This window comes from Caloenas nicobarica, chromosome 8 (genome assembly GCF_036013445.1).
Source record: "Caloenas nicobarica isolate bCalNic1 chromosome 8, bCalNic1.hap1, whole genome shotgun sequence".
NCBI lineage: Eukaryota > Metazoa > Chordata > Aves > Columbiformes > Columbidae > Caloenas > Caloenas nicobarica.
In genome coordinates, this window is record NC_088252.1 from 23007644 (window position 1) to 23032527 (window position 24884).

At 42.6% G+C, this 24884-nt stretch overlaps 1 protein-coding gene across 6 annotated transcripts in view; it reads right to left on the reverse strand.

The window, feature by feature from the left end:
- The window catches only part of LPP (LIM domain containing preferred translocation partner in lipoma), a 344425-nt gene that overhangs the window by 42071 nt on the left and 277470 nt on the right, over positions 1-24884 (reverse strand). For all 6 annotated transcript variants that reach the window (XM_065639708.1, XM_065639703.1, XM_065639706.1 and 3 more), the window contains one exon: positions 17080-17249. In XM_065639708.1, the coding sequence (XP_065495780.1) occupies positions 17080-17249 (170 nt within the window). The remainder of the gene's footprint in view (positions 1-17079; positions 17250-24884) is intronic.

The window sequence follows — 24884 nt, forward strand, 5'->3', positions numbered from 1 at the left end:
AAGTTCCTATCGTGTTCTGCACTATTTCATTTCATGCCCATTTGAGAACAAGTCATTTCTCTTCAGGGCAGAAGATAAATTGTCAGCTCGTACACACATCTCTTTTCATTGCCAGGCACAAAAACATCACAAAGAAACATTTCCCTGCCCTCTGCTTAATTTTCTTCTTCATCTTCTCTAATAAATGGTGCTAACTATAAAAGTCAACGGACTGTAAATAAACTCAATTCTATTCCTACCTTACCTTATGATTGAATTTTGGACATAATGTATTCCGCCCACAAGGTCTCTTGTCTGATTCAACCGCTCTTCTCAGTCCCAGAGAAAAAAAAAAAGAAAATCAGATCACAACCTCGGTGGAATAGGTTTATGTAAAACCAGAAACACTTGGCAACTGTGGTTTTCTTGGTGGCACATTGTAATACGCGCTCCACCATGTTACAGCCCAGCGGACAGGCTTTGCGTCAATACCGAGAGCGTGTGTCCTGCAGCAGGAGTCTTCTGTGCAGGGCCTTTGCTGTGTTTAGGCAGAGGTGCTGCCAGCATTGCCACTACAGGAAAAGCCGCATGAAGTGGTGCCCACGTTATGGTAGGCATGTGTGGGACAGGGTGCATGGAAGCCTGGCTGTCTTCCCGGCTCTGCCCTTGGACTTGACCTGTCGTTTGACCCAACCGCTTCTCCTCTCACCCTGAACATGCTTGAGAGAGGGCAAAAGCAGCAACTGGATCGCCATAATACACAGGAAATTCACACAAGAAGAAGGAGCCAGAGACCTGAAGACAGCAAGGTCCAGGGGGAAGGCAGCACGCGCGGGTAAGAAGAGAAAAGGATGTCATAGAAATATTTCTACCTCCACCTACATCCTGAGCTCAGGTTTCTAGTGAACTGAGCTTGCTGTCTCTGCTGCTTTCAAATGACAATGCTCGGTCCTGGTTAATATCAAGGACATCAGTGAACACAGAATTAAACGGCATCCCCGACAGCAGCACCAGCAGCCTGGGTCTGCAAGCAGAACGTAGATGTCTCCAGTGCTGTACGGCTGGAGAACTGCTAATGTAAGGATGAGCCTTGGGCACGAAATAGCCAGCATGGCAATAATTTTGTGCTCTCCACCTCCAGCCACATCCTTCAAGCACCCTTCCAGTCCTTCACTGTACCTTTTTTTTTTCCTGCCTCCTTGAAACTGATTTGAGATTTAAGCTGGGGCAGCCCAGCAAACCCTGAGTTCACCACCTTTCCCGCAGCTGGTGTGCTGGCCAGCACACCTCAGCTTATCCTCCCAGCCCTTGCTCTGCAAGGTGTAGCCTCCTCTTCTGTACATCTGTAGCGCATACAGTGCTGAACACACTGTTCATTTGCTCTAGGACTTCATATTCAACCTGATCACTCGCCACAGTTCTTTCACCTGGCTATTAGCTTCCTTGTGCTCTTCCATCCTGGAGCATCATTGCCAGGAGTGAAAATTGCCAACCATTTGGAGCAGGAAATGAGATGGGGAAAAGAGCCCGGAGTCAGTACCAGCCTTAGTAGTTGCAGCACTTCAGTCCTAGACTGAGAAACAAAAATCCATGTTTTTCACAGAAACCAGTCATGGGAAACGTTATTCTGACCACAGTTTTGACTATGATGGAGCTATGCACAATATGAGCTTGGGAAGCATCTTGCAAAGGAAAGAAGAACCTTTCTTCGCAAACAAGCAAAATGTTCTATGTTCTGCTAATTCACATCCAGACTACTTCCCCTCTCCCCAAAAAACCCCAACAAAACAAACACCAAAAAACAACTTTTCCCCAGTTAGAAGAGATCAGCAGAATAACAAGAGGAGGATTTTTCAGGCCAACAATCATTTGGAAATCACAGCAAAAACCAAATTGTTGGGGTGTGCTGTTTATCCCAGGGAAAAGCTGTTTGCTGCTGCTTCGCACAGCTGCCTCCGAAACCCGGAGTCTGCACATGCCTGCAGGGAACGTGAAAAAGGAGGAGAGAAAGAAAACAGCCCTCTGCCTCTCAGCAAGAGGGTTTTGTTTTATTCTGGCTGACAGCACGGACCTTTGGACATGTGCAAGAGAACAGCAGAAAGCATTACCTGCCTGGGAACAGCACTGCAGTGAGGGCAGCCAGGTTCACTCGACTCCCTAGAAAAAAAACAGTGAAAGCACGAAGAGACACTTTTACCTTCCTGTCTTCATCAGCTGAGGAAAGAATTTCCTGTGGCTAATTACACATTTTAGCACCAAGATAGCGATTGTCCTCTAACTGCAAACATCTGCCTCCAGCCTGGGGTAGAGCCCAGCTCTGACCACAGGACCTTGGGCACCGGCATCAGGCAGCTGCAGGATGGGATGGTGGTCCCTCACCTCCTGCCCAGCGAGGGATGCAGATGCAGTTACGGGAACACAAACCTTGCTGAAATGGGATCCGGCACTGGAGGTGTCAGCTGCCGACTGTGCCAGCCCCATCCAGTCCTCCCCCCAGCCACCCCCTCACCAGCTCAAAGCCCAGCATGGGAGACCTTCGGATCTGCTGGCTACCAGGAGGAGCTGAGCTCTTCCCTTAAGATTGGCCTCCAAGCCCATCAATCCACGTATCTGTGGCAATTTTTGCACTGATGGGATATAGCTCTAGCTTTTACCAGGTAATTACTGCTTATTCAAAAGCTCATTGGGCTCACTCTTGATCCCTTAGAAGATAACCAAACTCTTCCTAACACTGAATAAAAGAAGACAGAGCCCTTCAAATGCACATCCTACTCCCTCTCCTTGCTTCTTATTCCCTTGTTTATAAAATGCTGAAGTATAAGTTAAGCCTTGACTGCTGCCACAGCCCTGAATTCACACTGATTCCCATAGAAGGGTGAGGACAGGGATGTGATCCATCCACCAAATGCACAGGAGCAAACACCCTTGCACACAAGGAAATTTGCTTCCCAGCTTCCTCACTTCATACATCAGTGCTCACCTTCTCCCAACACACATAAAACACCCCTAAAAAAAAAAAAAAAGACCAAAAAACCCCACAACAACAACAAAAGGAAGGAAACAAATATCTTCCTCTGCCAACACATACATGCATACACAAGCACAAATATTTTGGAAAAAAATGAAGAATCTGTAGATAGAAGGGTTAGTGACAGATTTTTAAAATTATTAAACATTATGTACAAAGAAAACATAATGAGCTCCTACGGGATGTAGAAAAAATTACCCATGAATGAGGGGAAAATGGATAACCACTCCTGGGTTTGCCACTGGTGAATTATTAAATAATCACTCCCCAGCAGATGGAATATATTTATCTACCCCATTGGAGCACACTTTGCAATTTATTTACACTGCTTTAAAATATGATTATTCATTTAAAAAATAAACAAGGTATTCACAAGGGAAAAGGGAAGTAAACATAAGCTAAAGGAAGGGAAAAAAAAAAAAAAGCTTCTTTTTAGCTTCACAGTTAATTTTAAGAAATTCCACTAAAATTCACATGAATCCTTACTTAATTTTGATTTTAAAAACTAGAAACTGAAAACTCTGTTAATGTAGCCAGTCCAGATTCCTCACTGAATCAAAGGGTCAGTTTATGAGATGGGGTCTATGCCTCTCACACTTTCATTAACCACATTGTCTCGGCTACCAGAAGTCTGATTCAGCTGCCAGTAGTATCAAAGAAAACATTCAAATCAGGATCAGTGGGAGCAGGCCTATACCTTAGAGTAATTGGATTTACAGGATCAGGTCCCTTGTATAACCTAGAGTGACTCTACACTTGTGGCTCACCAAACAGCAGTTAGCCTTGCCATTTAATTAGCTATTTATTCTAAAATGCAAAGGGTGCCATTTAGCAAAAACTGAAAAAGCAAAAAGGTACCATTTACTATTGCATAAGTGCACGAGTATACTGCCTGCTCCCAAAATTAAAATAGCAATTGTGAGCAAAAGGCTTTGCCCACTCAACAGCAAAGTGTGCTACTGATAACTGCGGAGTGATGTGGACAAACCTGAGGGATGCCCACGAGAGGAAGGAAAACCTTTCCCAGGCAAATGCCAAGTAGTTTCAGACTGAATTCAGGCTTCCAGACTCTTCTGTGCAAGTCTGTGCGTATGTGTGGGTATACATTGGCCAGGAAGGGTGCACAGGAACCTGACTACCCAGTTAGGCTCAGCAGCTTTTAGGAGCCAGAATTCATCAGGGAGAGGAGAGGTCAAGAGACAGACCCCACCGTGTAACACAAGTTCTCATAATTTGCCCATACAAAACAAAACACAACCCTCAGCCCCAAACCACAGTCCCCTCACCACAGAAGAGACCAGTTGCTGTTGGTGAAACCTCTTCAAAGTTAGCTCTTCAATAATCCATTATTATTTTCTTTAAGATCAGCAAAGGTTAATTATAGATCTCAAAAGCGATTAAAGACTACTTAGAGTTTGTCTCGTTGTCATGAGCGGGTTTTCAGACCAAGAAACAGCAAGATCCTCAGTCATTTATGTGCTTTCTAAAAATGACTCTCCAGGTCTCAAAGATAATATCTCTCTCACACCTTTATTTCCCCTCCCCAGACCAAGAAATTCTACAACTAATATGGATCAAAATACATATTTTACAACTGATATCACTTTAAAAAGTAGAGATAAGATAGATTTAAATCCAACTACAGGCATGGATGTCAATGCTTTACCAGCTAGCTAGTTCAGTAAAAGGGCTAGTCTATAAATAAACTGGTATAGTGACTGCTATACATCTGTAAGTAATATCATTGTAGTAGTTCATTGTAACTTCAAAGTGTTCAGACTGAGGAGCGCAAACCACCGCGTCCTCCTTGCTAGGAAAGGGCTCAAACACAAGCAAGTTCTCTCCTGAACTGGGAATGCTGCACTTTTCCACAAGAAAGCCAAACTGACCTCTAAAAATCTCAGCATTCTGGAAGAGCAAAAGCGAGCTCACTGCATATTATTTCTGGAAAGACAGATATCAGATTTTTAAAATTGCTTCCACCACAACAATCTAACACATGATGACAGACACAAGTACAGATGTGCACTTCTCTGCAGGGAAGCAGACAAGGGAGCAAAATGCTGCCCTACCCCCTCCCGAGGATGCAAAATGGAAGTGTCAAACGCCTCATGTGGAGTTATGCACTCATTTATTTTAAAGACAGAAAGGATTAAATATATCTACATAAAGGAAAGAAAAAGTGTTTAAACAACAATAAAAAAAGATTTAGTGGTATTAATAAAGAACTCCCTTAAACCAGCATGTCACCATTAAAGTAATTAATAGGGCATGCAAGACACTTCAGCGGAAAGTGAGCGGTGCTCACATTAGAGCCTTTTAAGCTTTCACATGACCTCAAGACAGACTGTGGCATTTCTGTGGAAAAGTACCCTCTAAAACAGAGATGGGGGTATTCAAGTCTATAAAAAAGTGATTTTTAAATTTAACTGATATGGTCCAAGTCTAAAACGCAAAGGTTAAGGGAATATTAGAAGGGCAATAATTCTATCTGATTAAACTTTTATCCAAAGTGACAATAAAATGTTCAAAATGAATTAAGGATTTTATTAACAGATGCAGAAGCTCTATAAAAGAGTTTGAAATCTAAGTAGCAGAGAGGAGAGATTTTATGGTTTTTTGTCTAGATAGAGGTGATATTGCTATAAAACTTTAATCTTATTGCCATGCCACAGTGAAGGTAAACCTGTCAGAGGTAATAGAGCAAATCAGGAAGGCTTTCTCTCCCTTCTCTGTTTCAAGGGCCTCTTTCCAGCATGTAAGTAAGAATATGTACATTCTATGTATGGCATTGATACTATAGACGACAGACAAATGTAGACAGGTTATGCGCTTGTGATTCACCTGGACTTCTGCTGGTTGCAGGAGTCCCAAGGTGGTAAGTACAGGCAAGTTATATGGACCATTCCAAATGAGTACTGAGCAAAAATTGGTGCTACGCCACCAGGGACTCTTCAGAACATTTCAGCCTTTCCGAAGTGGAATTAACTATTTCAGGACTGTTTCAGATATTTTAGTTCTTTATTAGTACCTTTGTGTAATAAGAGGATCACATCAACTTCCGAGCCCTTGAACAAATGATTAAGTTTAAGCAAGCCATATATCTGTGGAGCAGAATAAAATACAAGATTTTTGTGAAGATCACTACTGAAAGCAAGGCTTATATTACTTAGAGCAGAGCTCTGCTCTACTAGGGCAGTTTAGACTCAGTAGCATTTGGCAGCCATGATTTAGGCCATCACTAATTTTTCCTTCTGCCTTGCTGCCGCTAAATTCTGGCAACTTGGTTGCCTTGGTGATGGCTGCAGTGTCTGTGGTAGATGCACTGGAAGACATCTCGCAGAGCGGTTTGGCTTTTTTGGGAACTCTTGAGCCTTTTGCACATTGCCGACAGTGCTGCGGCAGTCACCTGTGCCACGGTGGCTATTCCACCACCCTCCGTCCCATCAACACCAGCAGCGGGCACAACCCGACCCCCAACCTGTCCCTGTCCCATCCTGCGCCCTCTGTGCAAGGACCCAGGGCTCAACGTCTCTCACTCTCTGCAAAACCCCACCACGTGCCACAGCTGCTGAGGAACGAGCCCCAGAGGGCAGGTTCAGGGATGCCCATACCCTTCTTCTGCCCTACGCAACCCACGAGAAAAGCACAGCTCCTAAGAGGAGCAACGGACTGCAAATTGCCAGGGAGACTAGGATGTCAAACAAATATTTTTCTTTTCACAACAGAACATAAATATTTGGCAGCACATTTAATCTATAACATCCCAAAGTTACTCAAATAGAGTGGAGAACACTGCTATGATGTTCATTTGCTTCCTAAAAGATGACCAGTCACAGATGGCTTGCTGTAGAAAATATTAAATAAATTTTTAAAATTGTTGTCTGGCTTTAACACAGATTGCATTTACACAGATAGCTCTGTTGGTGGAATGCCAAGATGGTGTGTTGGTTCAAACACGTCCTTAAACAAAAAAATTATATTGTCAGAAGCTAATGGAATATTCATACTTAAAAAACTCAATCCCTGATAACATCTGAAAGTTAACTTACATTTCAACACTCCCTCCCACCGCTCTTGCTATGTTTCCCTTCACAAGAAAAGGAAAACATCCAGCTTGGTGAGTAGCAACTTTTAGGTTTTGGGCACCATAACCTTTATTTGTTTAGATTTTCAGAGCAATTAGAAAAAAATACCTATATAAAGAACATTAGGTAACATGAGAATCTGAAAATAACAGAAGGCCACTGTGTTAAAGAGTCAGACAGCAAGGATGGAAATACAATGAGCTCCAGCATTAAACTATCACATGTTAGCTGATTAACTTCAGCAAGACAATAAAAATCAAAACAATACAAAGATCTTTTCCAATCCCCAGTGTCTGCAGGCAAACATTCCTACAGGGCCTGAAGAAGCCTATCAAATCCCTGCTTTAAACCTGAAACCAAATACATTACAAGGGTTCTCAGTTTGGTTTTCTTTCCCTGTGAAGCTCCATTTTGACAACAGTGAAAGCCTTTGGAAACATGGGCATGCAGCATAAAGATTGCCCCCAGTTTCCAATTCCCTGCACTTACTGCACTGCCTCAGCTGGGCAGTAAGTCTGCTCGGAGGGTAAGAGCATCAGGTCGCTGTGAAAAACCGACATTGTTCTTCTGCATCAAACACTTGCCAGGAAGCAGCAGCCAGGGAAAAGCAGGGGCAACACCGAGCAGACTTTGTCACTCATTTTAAACCATCCAGACGCTCTACACTCACCGATGCTCATGGTGCCGTCACTGCCTTGACTCTTGCAGATGGTCCTCACAGGGATGGGCACAGGCACAGGGACCGCAGGTCTTGCTGGCCGCATTAACCAATGTGCTCACTGCTCCTGTGAAAACTGCTACCTACCAGCGCCCAAAAATCTCTTGTCCCCAGCAAACACTACGGCACCAGTGTTGAGCTGTAATCTGGTGTTCCTTCTACCCGAAACATCCCAGTGGGTGATTTACCTCCTCTGTCAATATTGTACTTGGCCCTTAGGTTTGTAATCAATGCAGCTGAAAGAAAACAACACACCTGCAACTTACTTTGACCCTCTATGAGCACCAAACACTCACCATACTCTTAGAATCAATAAACTGTTTCTCCTGTCATCCTTCATGCTTGTTGTGCTTTCCCTAAACTGGCATGTTTTTGTTTTTTCTAACCAGAAATCTACCAAGCCCACTGGGGTTTGCCTGTGTGTGCGCCATGGTGAGTTAAACAGCTTCCTCTGCTGCAAACAAACATTGCAGGCAGGCAAACTGATGTCCTGGGGTGAAGAAACAGAGGCAGGACGCTAGAGGGAGGATCGACTCACAGACTGAGCTTTTGCTAGAGCAAATTCCTTGGAGAGTGGCTTCGCCAAGGAGATGGCTGAAGTGGCATGCTGCAAAAGCCCGCTCGCCTCCCTGGTACCCCCTGCTTGCAAAATGCTGTCTGGACCGAAGTTAAGAGGGCATCTGAAATCAGAGAGTGAGCAAGATGAGACTTTCTGTTCTCTGCAAGGCTGCTAAGGGGAGATCATACCTGCTAAATCCAAACACGTCCCTTCCAGGACAGATTCAGCTCTGTTACTGGCAGGTATCACAGCCTGGCTGCAAGGCCTGTGCTCTACCAGCAGCTCTGCTAGCATAGGATCAGTGATGCAAAATAATCAAAAGGATTTGCTAAAAATATTAACCTTGTATTTACTTCAGCGAGTTCTGATTTTTTTTTTTTTTTTTAATTTTCTGGGCACTGTGCAGCACTTCGACATCACTGCATTAGGAAGGACAGAGAAAACTCAATAACGCATGGATCTGATGGAAACGTACACCTAAATTACAAGCCCTATTTCAAATAAATCACAGCCTTTCCAAAATAATTGTCTTCAGCAGTTTGAATTGACAAATAGCTATGCAGGCTTGCAAGCAAGAAGTAGGACTTCGTGGAAGGGAACACTGTCATGGTCCTTCCCACCCTCCTGGGTTTTCCAAGAGCCCTCCTCAGCTTTCAGCTGCTCTTTCATTTCCATGCTGTAACCAGCAGTGGTTTGAGGAGAGGAAGAAAAGAAAGGTACCTCCTTCATTTCGAGATCTTTGCAAGCTGAACTAGGCAGAACGTTGGGATGTGGAAAACCTGAGCTGTACACTGCAGGCTGTGTTTTTGGTCCTGGACAGGTCACTCGAGTTCAGAACTGGGGGAAGCAGAGCTAGAAGAGACCTGTGGGTCTGCCCTTGCCTAGAGAAGGCTTGACTAGATCTTAACTGTTCTTAACAGATGTTTGCCCCGCCTGCCCTTGAAGGCTTCCAGCAATGGAGGAAACAAACTGCATTTAATCTTCTTGGGGTCAGTTCTCTACCTGCAATACAGAGATGATGACACTGCCTTCACCCTCCACTTGCTGCTGTTTATCAGGAAGGTTTTTTAGAGGCAGAGGCTATCACCTGTCATTCACTGACACACCACAATAAGTTTTATTAGTGGGATCTCTAGATGCTACACAGGTAGCAAAGGTACTCAGGTAGCTAAGGGTGAAAGCAGCAAATAGTTTGCTGAGAAGGTGGTAAAGTACAACTAAAAGAAAAGCAGAGGTGAATGCTACAAATACTGAATCTGGCTTGCCATCTAATACCCCTCTACACCTGACCACAAATGAAGAAGTTTTTTTCCAACTACTACAAGGATGCTGGTGCATAAAACTTTATTCTTTCCTTATAAGCTGTTTCTGCAAGCTTTCGAATGCAGACGAGTTGGGATACCTTCTAAAGGTAAATCTCAACACACAGCTTGAAGTCATTGCTAAATTACTCACCATTCCCTTTACTGTAGTATGATCCATAAGCAGCTGTATAGCCAGAAGTCATAAAGTCCCACTGGTCCCACAGAAAGGGAGACTATTTTGCTCATAAGAATATGCAGCTGGTCAGTGGAATTCACACTGCAAGGCGAGAAATTCTCTGAATGGCAGCAGCTCATCCTTCACAATACCATCTTATTTCAGTTACACTAATAACTCCCTCCACAAAGTTTCCCATGGCATAGTTTTTCTAGATTATGTGTGTCTAATTAATGCTTAGTTCATACAATCAAATATGAAAAATGCTTCTAATTATAAAAGTGCAAGGCAGAGACAAGAAGACAATTCAGGTTGTTATGGCTGCCAACACATGCAGGAGGAAAGATCCGGATTCTAGGAAGCCATCACAAAAGTCTCAAGCAAGCCCAGGTGTGGAGGAGGAATCTTCACCTAATAAAGACACATTCTTAAAGATTGACCATGGAAATGAATGGGAAATGATCCATCCATGCTAGCAAAACTTTGAGCTACCAAGACATCACTGAACTAGTTAATCAGCACTTCATGCCTAACCTTCCAACACAGACATATCTATTAAGATGCTATCCACCACTATGGTGACTTTTCCAAAAATGTCGACCTCATAACACTGCCATCATTGGTAGCATCAAGTTGCTTTACCTCCACAATCCTCTGGACCAACGCTCCATTCAGTTTTCTGTAAAGTCAATTATATCAAGGTGTGGCCCGATTCTCTCACTATCTACTTCAACACCAATCAGCTGCATTCACAACAGTCAACAGCAACAGTAGGTTGGAGATAGAGTGCACTACACCTTTAATCTCATCAAGTTATTTGGACCAGTTAATCAAGCACATCCTGCTGCACTGAAAAAAGAATAAATTTCATCCTCTAAGCCATCCTTAGCAATCAAGTGTGTGGTCTCAGAATCCTCTGCCAAGGGGAGCCCAGCGCAATTCTTGGCAGGGCTCATGCTCTCCTGCCTTCTAAAGTACCAGGAATGTTTCCTCTTACAGCCTTGGTCTGTAGACTTCTTCTCCTGTCCTTGTTGGACAGTGAGATGAATTGGCTCCATCTCCTTTGATATGAGTCTGAGTCTCCACAGAGGAGCTCCTATGTAGCATATCTTATCTCATGGTATGCTTTCTCCCTTTTCTTTATAATTCAAGTTTAGAAAGGAAGTTATTGACCCCAGCCTCCCAGCAAAGGAACCTTTTCCTCCTGTCTAGTGACAAAATAAGAGGCATGACCCATCCCCTACAGCAGCTGGTAGGCCACTGAAATAACAAAGTCAGGCTTCAAGAGGGTCAGCTAAGTTCAGTATCCGTCCCAGTTTTGACAGAAGCTGCTTCACTGACATGTTCTCTCACACACACATTTTTGTAACTCCTAGACTTGGACTCCTGGAAGCTCCAGGCGCAGTTTATGCAATGGCACCCCATCCTCCTCTATTTTATTCCCCGATTGCACAAGACCATTTACCACTCAAATCAGTAGCACCGAGCTTATGGCCACCACTCCCTCTCCCAGCTTCCATCTGTATTTTTTTTTTTTTATATCAGCTGTTGGTTGGTGGTATTAATAGAAATGGTTGTTACGCTCTTAAGAGATTTATTCATTTTTCAGTTTTACTAATGGCGATCAGTTTACCAGGAACAACAGTCTTCCCTTGCCATGATTTTTTTTTTTTTCCCCAAAGTTGCCAATTGGGCCTAAACCAGCAAAATTACCGAAGCTAATAATCAATAGCATTAAAACATGCCTGTAAGCAAACGAAAACTCTAGATTCTGTTTTGTGTCTGCTATGCCCACGGACCTCTTCTGTTATGGTTAAGGAATATCCAGGGCAGGAGCCCGGAGCTGCCTGGTACAGCCAAACTGCGTCTCTCTGCTCCAGCAGCCGAGACTTAATGCTTTCAGATCCCTGGGTCACCGGTTCAGCTCCCTGCTGCCGATGACTCACACAGGAGCGCCGAACTAAAACTAGCAACAGCAGCTTTTTTCTAGGAGAGGATTGAAGACTAGCATTGATCTCACTGAAATATTTCGAGGGCAGAAAAATTCCATCACGTAAAGAGTGCGTGACTTCTCTTCAGTTTATTTTATATTTTTGTTCCAGTTGTCATTTTGAATTCAAACTCTTTGGAAAGCAGGCATAATAGTCTTAATGATCCCATTGAGCAGTTTAAATTCAAATTGTGGAGCACTCACAATACCATGCTGGCAGCACTTTCCATAAATTACTCTCAAATTCAATACATTGCTTGACAAAAACAAGAATAAAGGGCTTTTTACTTTAAAAAGAAGAAAACTTGTATCATAAAAAAAAAATCTTTAAATTATAGTTTCTCTTTTCTGGTCCAATTTAAATTGTAACATGGTTGCTAAATTAGTGCTGTAATCTCTGCTTACAAATTGCAGAATTATTTTTAAAAATAGATGTAATTTTACTGCAGGGATCAACCTCACACTTTAAACCATATGTGCTGGGGGTAGCTGCTCTTGCACAGCTTTCAAACAGCCACACTCACGTGCACACACAGGGTGACATTTACAATACCAGTCACACTGAAGCTGATAGCAGTTTTACTAGAGATATCAATGAGCACAAATTGAGTTAACATCACCATTTCAGAATGATTAGCAAATGTAAGCTTTCCCAGGATACTCTGTGGCACCAGTGGATGTTTCCTAAAACATCAGTGTTTCTGAACTAAATTCTACTGAACTGCAGCCTCTGATAGACCAGAAAGTTAGAAGCTAATAAGAGAGAAACACCTTGAAGATATGGGGGTTTTTTGCCCACAAAACAAATAGTCGTGGAAAAAAAAGGGGAACCCTACGATCCCGAGTTTAAAGCTGGGGAAAGGCAGTGATCAGGGCTTGACTTCCATGCACAGTTCTTCCCCCTTCAAGCACTTCCACAGCTTTAGTACTATGGAAAGATGAACCTCACCCTGCAAAATCCTTATAAGTGATCTTTGGGGTAGGGTTTAAGGTCACATCCTCAATATCTCACAGCACACAGCAGAAACAGGAAACCTTGGTGCCCTGGGTCTCCATAGGGCACTGCGGAGCATTCCCAACATCTTCCTTCCGCTCTAACTAGACAGACATGAGGCAACTTCTTTCTTCTCCTTCAATCGCTCACTATTTCTAGCCCACCACTTCTCCCAGCTCTCTTTCATCTGACCCTGGTTATTTCTGCTTTGCTTGGTTAGTTATTTCTGCTCTCTCATCCCCTTCTCCATTGCACCATGGTCCTACCATCAGCGCCCAGTGGTGGGTCACATTCACTTGGACGCGACAGAAGGATGCTCCTTGGAGGCCGGGAGCATCTGCAAGATCTTGCTGCTTTCTGCGCTAACTGCAGGTGCTCAGCATCTTCCAGCCCTCAGCCTCACAGGGTTTATCTCCAACTGCCAAACACTGGACTGCCAGGAAAGGGGATAAAGAACGGAGGAAAGTTTCCACGTCCCGGAGGAAGTCATCAGGACATCAAAGAACACCCCATTCACAAAACAGCAGGAGCACTCTTGCCAGACCGGTGTGTCTGGTTAACCTTGTGTTCAGTCCTTATGATAATATGGTATCTGGAAAGCAGACAGCTGGCACTACTCTAACATCTTGCTCTTCAATCTTTTATAACAACGGTTTCACTGATATTACTCTTAACCTTCTTTCTGCACCAAGTCCAGTGCAAAAACCTCTTTGACTACTTAGAGGAAGCAAACCAAATGTTTTTTTCTCAATAATTTTCCCTGTAAAGGAGGGGAAAAGTATACTGATAACATACTGCAGACATAGCGTTCATCACATCTACAGCAGTACACGGGTTACACTGGAAACCCTGTCATGATATTTCAGATGTTACTTGACTGTTGTAATGACTAGGAGACATCTGTCTCCTATTAACACTTTATTTTTTACAATTGCTTTTAGTTCAGCAGAAGTGTCTTAATGGAGAAGACTGGTACTCTTTTAGAAATAACATCAATAATGAAAGAATCCTTGGATGCAGAGCAAAACCAGCAAACACACTGGCAACAGAACTCACTGCGTTTGTAAGATGTAACAGGAAATGATTGTGACTGGTTTTTGGGTGGGAGGAGTTTCATGTGAAACAATTAACTCTGGTACTCAGATTCCCATGAGGATTTTTTTTTTTTTAAACAGGTGCTTGATCTCATTAGATGTTAATTCAGACTTTTGGGGAATTTCATCTTAACTGGGTCACTGATAAATAAAACCAGAAACAAAACCAAAAAACAATCCTTCTGCAGGCTATTTAGGCTTGGTATTGACTAACCAGTAATGAGATACAGCTCTTCACAGTAATCTTAATTATGGCTTCACTCCACCATGACTAAGAAGAGCCACATAATAAACTGAAAAGATTAGCCAATTCTAACTGTTGAAAAACATGTATTTTTACTTTTGTGCACTATTTTTATGCATGTAAGGCCACAAGTCCGACAAGAGAATTATTAAAGAAACAAAATCAAAGAATTCATGAACTTATGTATCATGACTAGGCAAATATTATAGCTCATTTTCTTTATGTAAATGAATGAGCTTGGCCTAATGGTTTGCATAATAGTTCAAGAGTTTTGGACTTGGGGAAATGGAGATGTGTGCTAAAAATCAGCATGAATTAGGCAGAGCAGTAAACAAGCTTCATTGAATTACTCAGATTTATACCAGCTGAGAAATCTGTTTTCTCAGCTGGCCACAGCCAGGGTTTAGCTGTGCAATCTTGGGCTGGTCACACAGGCTCCACCTTTCATGGGAACTCAGGTCCACGGGAATCCGAGTCTGGGTTCTTATGTCTCATTGCCTTCCTACAGAACTAGGGCTCCAAGTGTCCAAGTTATTTTCTGATAATGGGACTTAGGGAAGCTCCAAATTAAAAAAAAAAAAAAAAAAAAATCAGACACCACAATTCAGCTAAATCCTTAAGTACAGGCTAGAATTAGAAGCAGGTCATTCACTTTCATTGACTTCAGTATGACCACACCACACATCTAAAGGCAAAAGTATTCAAGATTGTGCCTCAGCAACTTAAGAGCCCTCAATCCATTTGAAAGAACAACTTGCAAACCTAGCTCAGGCCCCAGTGAAGCCAGTGCAGACCTCATTTCACTGAAAAAAAAAAAAAAAACACCACCAAAAAAACCCTAAGACATACGCTCTACAACATGAATTCCTCAGGCCTAAAGCCAATAGCGTGGAAGGTGCCTAGATCCCCTGAAGATCTGGCTTTTGGCACAGCAGAACCCTCAGCTTTATGAAGGGTCTTAAGACTTAGGCTCCCGACAGTTGTTTCTTCCACATTTAAGAGTTTAATATGTGCTTTTTTTTTTTTCCTCCTTTTCTGCACCAGATTGCCAGATTCCTGCTTTCTATTTCCCTCTCACAGTACCAGCTGTCCAGCTACACGTACGTAGCCCCATCAGCATTGCCATCCTTCTCCGTGCATGTGCAGCAGCAGATGGATCCGGACGTGTTTTGGGTTAAGTCCATAACCAGGTTTTTGTGAACTGCATGGATAAACATTTAAAGGCCCCTTCTGGTTATATAAAAGAAAGCTATTAAACATTTACTCTTTCCTCTGTACTCGGAGCTGCAAAGCCATATCACAGAATGTACAAACACAGATGCAACCAGGCAATTATTGTTCCTTTATCCCTTAAATAGATAGAAGATAAATTTGAAAGAAAATGAAGAACAGAATCCTTCTCCCTTTCCTTTTTTATCCTTTTATCTCCCAGTGTAGGAAGTTTACTGAACCCTTGCCAACAATTCACTCAGGCTAATGAAGTGTATAAGGAATGGGATTAAATAATCTTAAACCATTACTACAGTGGCTGATGCAGATGTTTTCCCAAACTAAAGCAGATGAGTGGTGAAGAATTCATGCTTGATTTAAAAAAAGTGGAAAAGAAAGTATCAGTCTGCAAGCAGATGAAGTCAATTCCAGCCTGAAGTCAGTGAAATGTTTAATTCCAGTTACATAAAGTTGCTCCAGTCATATTACAAATGCACCTTCCTAAAATGTGCAGTGCTTTGCACATGGTCAAGCATGCCATTAAATTAACCTTAAATTTTTTATGGTGCAATCATTTTAGTGCAAACAAAAATGGTAATGGTTTAAAAGATACATATTGCATCAAAAGATCATTTAGTTTTAAAAAGCCAGTTAACAAGGCCCATATATCACTGCCTTGTAAATAAGACAGAATCCTCTCTTTTATGTTCAATGTTTCTGCAATCATCTCACCGCAAAGGCTCTGCAGAAACAGAAGGAACAATGGGATATTGGTGGCATTTTCAGAAATACATATTGCTGCTTAAATTATTATTGGAATGCCAGAAATGTCAAGAAAAATAATTTTTACTTTCAGAAATGCAAATCCAATTCTGGAAGTGTCTCAGGTCCACTGTTTATAACAAAAACTCTGGTTTAGAGAAAGACCTATCAATGCTTTAAGAAACACTTTGGTGCTTTTCTTATTCTAAGTTACATGGATCATCCCTATATACTGTATGCTAAGGTCACACCAAGGTAAGGCCTCAGGCACGTTATGTGATGTCTCTTTAATTTGCACCTGGTTCCAACTAGCTCTTATGGGAGCCCCTTAAAAGGTGCAGCTCCTCAGAGCAACTGTTAACTGCTTGCTTTAAGAGCTTGTTGGAGGCATGAAGTGAAATTTTAGGGTAAGATAAGCTTAAAAAGACATCCAATCTAAAGACCCTTAGTTCAGTAGAAGGACTTATATCAAGTAAAGGTCTTTATTGCAGATGTTCTAGTGCTATCTTGCATCCCACCTCCTTAATCTCGGTGGGCACCACAGTCTGTAAGCATTTTGGTATTGGGTTTCTTGACACAGAAGAGTTCTGAAAGCAATACTACTGCTTAAAAAAAATTAAATAAGTAAATTAAAAAAATCACTGCATAGTCTGTTCCTTATAGAGCCAAAATAATCACAAAAAGCACTTCTTTCCCCTGCTTTGGCCACTTCATTTCAGAGATAGGTTAGACCAGAACACAAAATTAACCCAGGAAGCTGAAAAGATCAGAGTTCTTCTGAAGACCTTGGAAAAAACTGGTCCCCACAGTACTGCCATGGGATTATCAGGTTTTTAACTGTATGGCAACTGTATAGCAATGAAAAAAACCCACAAAATCAATGTTTCCAGTGTCTGTGTATTTAAAGCAGGGTGCAAACAAGAGTGGGTACTTACAATATAGCAGGGTTCGCAGTACGCTTTCTTCTCCACCGCATAGAAAGGCTGCCCCCTCAGCTTGTTGTTGCACATCATGCAGGTGAAGCACTCCACGTGGAAGACCTGGTCCATGGCCGTGCAGCCAGTGCCTTCCCCAACAACATTCTCCCCGCAGCGGGCACAGCGGCCTGTCACCAAAGGGAAGGGACATCAGTCAAAGCAAGCTCCCGGTCTCAGCTACAGAGAAGGTCATCCCACCTGCCTGTGCTGCACACCAGGTAAGGGGGGCACAGCATCTCCGTCAACAGAACAGTTTGTGCCACTGGAAGGCACTCTCATGCTGGCCCATATGAAAAGATCTAGAGGCTTGAAACTGGCTCCCAAGACTGCGCTGGTATCAGTTCTACTGCTGCTCCTGCTGGCCAGTGATCACCATAAGGAGTCTGGGCCCCAGATGCAAATCATTCTGCCATCACCTAACCCACCTACATAGTCACCCTCAGCTCCTCAATTAGATGGGATAAACCTGTGCTTAAAGCTTTGCCTCCACATGAAAGGATTTTGTGGTAGGATGCCTCGTAAAGCTGCCTAATGGTAGCACAATTGTTACCGTTTAAAGAGTTGTTTTTACTTGTACAGCTTAAACCAATTCCCTCAGTGCAGCCAATTATACTGGCAAAAGGATTTCACTTCTCATGGTTTTGCCAGTAGAGCAGTATCAATCTCAGCACTCTTGCTAACGTGGTGATGCTGAGCTAGTTGACATTTTAAATAAAACGTAGTAGCTAAAGACTGAGTGATTACAAAGAGTGCAATATCATCTCTTACATAGAAAAAATGACTTTTTTCTGTTTGAAGATTAATATGGATTAAGATATTGTGTCTATTTAAAGTACAGAAAGTATTCCTCAAGAAACTGATGTCTGGATACTTTACTCTCACTAACCTTCAAGAAAGGTGTATCAGAAGGTGCTAGTAGGGCTACAAGTAAAGACAAGCTCTAAGAGCTCTGTTTCTGAAAAAGGTCCCTAATGTCACACACAAATGCATAACACAAAAAATCTGCACACACAAGTACAAAAGACTTGCTGCCTTGTTCAGATTCTTGTTGGAAATGTTATGTGGCAGACAGATTTAAAGCCAAGACAGGATTTCAGAGAAAGCAGGTTTCTTAGACCATGGGAAAGACATTTTCCTAGGGAGGACTGTGGTGCAGACATGGTGGAATTGGCTGGGTCAAAGACATACCTTTGTGACGTGCAAGCAGGAAGGCAGACTGAGTTCAAAATAGAATTACTCAGAAATGCATATACGAATAGTATGTCCCTAATAATAATTAAATAATTCAGCAAAAATGCAATGTTCTATCATACCATGGTCTGTATTTGTTGGCCTTTTCAACCCAATATTGCAGAATTTCCTAAAAGGACTTGGAGAAACCTCGCCATCCCAACGGCAAGGCTGCTGTCCTTGTGCAACGCACCATCGATCATCCCTGCACTCACGACTTCTTCCCTGCCTTTCCCAGACTCCCATCCAGGGAACAAAGCTACTTTCGGATCCCTCAGGATGCAGCAGGATGATATATATACACATTTGAGATATATTAGGAAAGCTTGGAAAAGAACCCAGATCATCCTGATTTGCTACAATGGCATAACTGTAGTTGGCATTACACAGGACAGACAGTTCCTGACTCAAACAGCTCCCAGTCTGAGCAATGTGGAGAGACAAGTCACCAGATAAATTCGGACAAACCTGAAATCCCCTCAAAAGGAATAATGTTTTTAAACTTAACTTTCTGTTATTAGCATTTTGATTGACAGTGTTGTGCTTTAATCACTCCACTGTAACGCTTCTTGTGAGGACTCCTTTTTTACGAGCAGAGAAGGAATGCAGGGTTCCCAGCATGGTGGTGAGGCTACAGAGCATGGGGGAAGAATGGAAAAAAACATGAGGACTAGGAAGAAAAAAAAATCCCACTGGAGAGAATCACAAGAGCAGTACTGCTCTGGGAATCACAGAATCACAGAATGTTAGGGATTGGAAGGGACCCCGAAAGATCATCTAGTCCAAGGGACTAGGGAAGAAGGCAGAAGAAACATACTGTATATACCACAGGAGTATATACAACACGTACAGCAGGAGAGCACTGCTCAGTCCATGCACGGACAAGACCGAGCGTGCTCCAGGGCCTTCTCCAAACTGCTCGTGTAGCTGGGCTGTAATATGAAGAGACGTCTGGGGAGCAGTTAATATCTCTATATATAAAACATGAAATTGAAAGCCATTAGTGTATTACTTTACACAGTGTTTTTCCAGAGGGAATATTCCGCTGAAGAATTTATTTTCCCTGGTGTGCCATTCTGTGATCATCCAGTATTATTTTTATGAGACATTTGGACATGGAATAATGTAGTGTCTATGCAAACACTTCTCAGCTTTCTTTGTTAACATCTGAGTAGAATATGTGGGAATCCTTTCTTCTCTTCCTCCTCTTCTCACATTCATAATTTAGCCAGCTCTTGTATACTTTGTATACATTGATCTTCCTCTTTGACCAAGGCACCTCTCCATTTGCTGGAGAAGCTGTCTATATGTAGACCATACTTCCATCTATACTTCTTGTGTCAGGAGATTTGGGCCTGTTTCTTAACTCAAATATATACTCTTGCATATGTAATCTCTGACACATCACTCGGTGCCTTCGTACCTCTGTCCTCTCTTCGAGCAGAGGGCATAAAGGCATCTTCTCTGTCTCCCAAAGGTGCCCTGAGGCTACATTCCTGCACAGCTCCAAGGCAATCCCCAACTACATTGCTGGTGGCCAGGTACAAACCAAAGAGCAGCACAACACAAGTCTTGGCCAACTTCTCGCCTTGAAGCTGGTATTTCCTTAGGCTTTCCTTCCTCTTTCTGGGTTTTTCCACAGAAGATTCCCATTCAGGCAGCGACAGACTTAACCCGTCTAACATTTATGAGAAGTCCAGCTTCTGCTATTAATATTATGTACACAGAAATTCTCTTATAAACTCTCGCACGGGAAAGCTTAAAGAAAGCTTCCTTTTTCATAAGTTTATATGCAAATAGTAACACTGTGGCCTGGAGCAAACCATGTTTTTCATGAGACATGGCCACTCCAGTGAGAATCAAAACACAAGCTCTGTGCCTAGCAACACCCCCAACTGACTCACTCGCCTGAAGGGTAAAAAGCAAGTAAGCCAACATATTCAAATTTGGGAGCTTACAGTTAGGTGGCCAAATCCATGTAAAGGCGTATGGGCAAATACACAACTGATCTGGCTTGCAGTCATGTGGCCATTAGAGACTGCACCTTCTGCAGACCTCGGTGCCACCTGGGAACTCAAAAGACTTCCGTAAAAGCTGGTTACTTCACCCAACGCCTGCACCTCATTCAAATTTGGTTGAAAAATGGCTATTAGCTTCAAGCCTTGTTGGTGAGGGAGGAACTAACTAGCAGACAGGCACAGGCACACAAGCGGTGTGATTGCGCAAGCCTCATTTCCTTAGAAAACCAGAAAAACTCCACTAAAAAGAATGTATCTATCATTATGTCTGATAAAAACAAAACAAAGGTCTGCTTTTCCTGTGTGCCAATTACCAACAGCGAAGGTATTTGTGGTTGGGCTCACCACAATTAAGTGCCCACACATGTTCCCCATTTTAATATTTTCACACTGGTTGAAGTAACCCAGTCCGTTGTGTGCAGAATACCCATGAGTGAATACAGAACAAGTTGCACTGCTTATTGGGAAAGAAGTAGCAAAGGCAAAGCTTGCAAGATTCAAGAACAAACAGATTGCACAAAAAAGATTACACAAATAATCTAAGAGAAAAATAGCAGGCAGTGTATTACAGTAGAAACATAGAACAACGTGACCCATTTGCTTCCCACAGAGACAAACAGCACTTAAAAGGCAGCTTAAAGACAAAGGACGAAATTAGTACTAAACTGCACAAAGATGAAACTATGTCATTTCAACATTTTGTTTTGCCCCTTCAGCCCTTTTTAGGTCCTTTTTCAAAATAATTTCAGCAAAACTAGAAGGTGATACGTTGGTGGGAAGCCTTGGAGAATAGAGTCCTCTATTTTTGCATGAAAGAGGTTCATAACCTTGGCCATGACCTTCCTTCAGCCTGGCCTGGCTGCCACATGTTGGTCTTAACCTTGGGGGGAAATACAGAGGTGCCCACAGAGGCTTCCCTGCTGAAACTGCTGGAAATGCCATCGTTACCGAGCAGATCACGGGGAAACACTTCAGCAGCTGAAAGGAGACATCAGCTACTATACTTTATTCTGAAACCTCCTCACTTACTATCTTCCGTCGTACAAAAAATTTGAAATATTGCAAATCTGAAGGAAGAGGGAGAAGGGAGGAGAGGAGCTCATATTGCACATGATACCACGTTCTAACTTCTTGTTATTTTATTACTATTATTACATATTTTTTGCTTATACCGCCACAGATTCTGGCTGCTTAGATTGTGGAACAGCCCTGTTGTGCTGGGTATTGGATGAACACAGAATTCAAAGAAGGGGCTGACTGCAGGAGCTTACAATCTAATACAAGCAATAACAACTGGGTATAGTTAGGAAATACAAAGAAGCAATCAGACAAAACCGCTCAGCAAGGAAAACTGTGGTCTCAGCACTCTAAATGTTTCACTGTTGACAAGGAGTCTGTAGGCAGCCCAGCAAAGGAAAAGGTTAAGGAAGAATTTGAAAGAGGATCCAGAGGGAGTTTGAAGAGAAGTCTAATGGGATGCTTCCGAGGAAAGGACAAAGACAGAACGAAAGGGAATCTAAGTGCTTGAAGATTGAACATAGACACCTGCAGACGGGAACGATGAGTTGATATGTCACTGGAGAATACGAGAGGAAAAAAGGGTGGGAATAGGTCATTACAGGCCATGCAAGTAAAGACAAGAAGCTTCTGTTTGATATGATGCAGAAATAAAACCAGAGGAGAGATTAAGATGCAGGAATGATCTGGCCTAAGTGATAAGCTAGAGAATGATTTCTGCAGCTGCATTCTAGTTGAGCATGAACAGGAATAAATTGCATTTTTAGAAAAGAGATTCAAGGTCACTGGAGCTTGGATGCAGGTTTTACCTGTGAAGATGAATAGAAAAGGCCATAATCTGAGCTGTTACTCAGCAAGATTCTCAAGATTTGGCCAGAGTCTGGGCATGATCTGGAGATGAGGAATTAGATACAGGGTGTCCAACCTTATCTGGGACATGAGTCACTTTTAAATGTCAGATTAAGAATGTGAGCCAATTAGAGAAACATCCACCACTGAAGATAGATGATGGAATAGGTACATGCCATACTAATGCTTATGGCACAATATTCTGAAGGCACTGGGGCCAAATACAGAAGTAATGTAACTCCGTCCAGCTAGCTTGAGATGCTCCTGTTTGTACATCCAAGGACTACATCAGCCTTTTTTGGTCTACAGCGTTATTTGTCTGTCATATCCACTTAAACACTAAGCCATCGAGGGCACCGACCGTCTCTTGCTATGTGATGTACAGTGCCTAACACAGACAATTCTGGCAATAACTAGATACTAAGAGTAAAGAAAGCAGAGAGAAAAATGTGCAAACCTCCCTACAAAAGGTTTAAATTCATGAATTCAAAGCATGCATTCTATATAGAGAAAAGATAGGGGATAATTTTCTGATAAAAGCGTCAAAGTAGGAAGGTTCTGCATTTGCTGAAATGTGGGGAAAAATGTTGATATCTCAAAAACTTCTCCACGATGGAAAAAACTGTTTCCCACTTAACTGTACTGTGGGAATATACCACAAGGTCATATCCTCAGTGCCTATCAATTACACAATTTCCCTTGATCAGCTAAGTGTATTCCCCAGTTCTCACTGCAGCCCTGATACACTATGCAAGAAAGAACTAAAGAAATACGGCATATTGCCTTTACAAAAGTGTACTAAGAACATTTTTTTAAATATGTAAATACATTGAACAAAATATCTCACTAAAAGTTCCCCTGGCAGCCTCGAGACACCCAGTATTTCCGTTGTGTTATTTTCCTAATCATCTCTGTTTAGAGCTCGCCAGCAAATGCATTTTAGAGATTCATGACACATTCTGCTTTTGGATGGCTTTGAATCAGCTGGCAGTAAATGTGGAAAAATCATTATTCCTAATGAAGAAATATTGATGACAAAACAGCATTTTGAGGACAACATTGACCATAAGTCAACAACGTACCAAGATTTTCCTCTCTCTCCCTCCTCTTTCCTGGTGACTTTTATCCAAGGGTTTTCAAGCATTTCCCAAACACATGGGATTCCTCAGGGCACCTATGTCAGACAGGCACAATTATTCCATTTTAAAGGGATACAGGAGAGGAAGTTAATCCATTAGGATAACATTGTAACAGCAGACCTTAACTGCCAGTACATCTTAATCAAGCTTAATCGCAACAGTAGCGATCTCATAAGCACCAAACAGATCCTGGGTTCCTTGATTTGTCCAAAGAGAATAAAAGAGGAATGTCTGATCTACAAGAGAGGGTTCATTCCTCTCCTGTGCAACATGGCATCCAACTGTGATTATGTTAGGGAAAGATGCATTGATCGTATTCATCTGAGTTATTCTAACACTTCAGCACTCAGGGCACTGCGATAATACTGCGAAGGGAAACCCAAAGGTAGTTCGTGCATTCTGTAGGAAATGACGGTATTTTTCTCATTTTATCTTTGCCTTCCTTACCTACTCTTTTTTTGCTTCTGAACTCAGACTTCTCACTGCATGAGAAGCACTTGGCAATGGTTTATTGTGCTAGGATCCAAGCTTGAAGTTTCACCATTTGACAGCAGCAGGCTGTGTGCATCCATTGTCTTACACAGCCTTTGGACACGAGACAGATCAATCTTAATTCCCTCTTCCTCAGCAGACATCAGAAAACACAATCTTTCACAGAGCTTCATGCTGCAAGGTGTGCCTGTAACACTTCATAAATAAAATCCAAGGCCATGATTTAATTACTGTGTCCTGGTTATTCTGCTTTAACCGCGTTGCACTTGTACTCCAGATGTACAGATCCCTGCAGTGACCTCCTTGTCATTTGTACTGTGCGTGTCCAGCAGTAGCTGCAACAACTTTTATTTTGTTTTTATCCCTCTCCTTCAACCACGACACAACTTCACATTCTCATCTTCCTTGGCTGCAAACCCGAGGCATCCTCAGTACGTCCTGGAGGTCCCACTGCACTCCACACAGCAGATGCATTGCAATGGTGCAGGCTCACATTGCTAATGCTTTACTGCACCTTTTCAAACACTTCTCCATGCCGCGCACCACAAGGTTACCATCCCAGCCAGTCACTAGTCCTCATGGTGAGCCTTTCCAACACCCTGGGAATGCAGAGAACTGTTAAGACGCCGAACATGCAGGTGGGGAACTTGAGACCCACACAGGTTGAATAGATTTATGAGGGTCACAGCAGGAGTTTGTGACAGAGCCAGGAACTGAAACCACATCTTCTCAATCCCAGTCTGGTCTTTTTAACCATGAGATCATCAATGAAAAGGCTTGATGGTGAGACAGGCTTGCAGCACAAAATCTCCCCTATTTCAGAGGGAGCTCCCAGCACCAGTAATGCTGGAATCCCCTCCCTGGCAGGAGGAAGGTGCTCCCAGTGCAGGCCACGCTGTCGCTCTTCTGCATCCCTGCCGAGCCATGTAGCAACTGAGAATGAAGAGTTTTGTGCCTCTGCTACTGTCCTCTGCTTAATGAGAGAGCAAGAAAGGTCGGTGTTTCCTTCAACATCCAC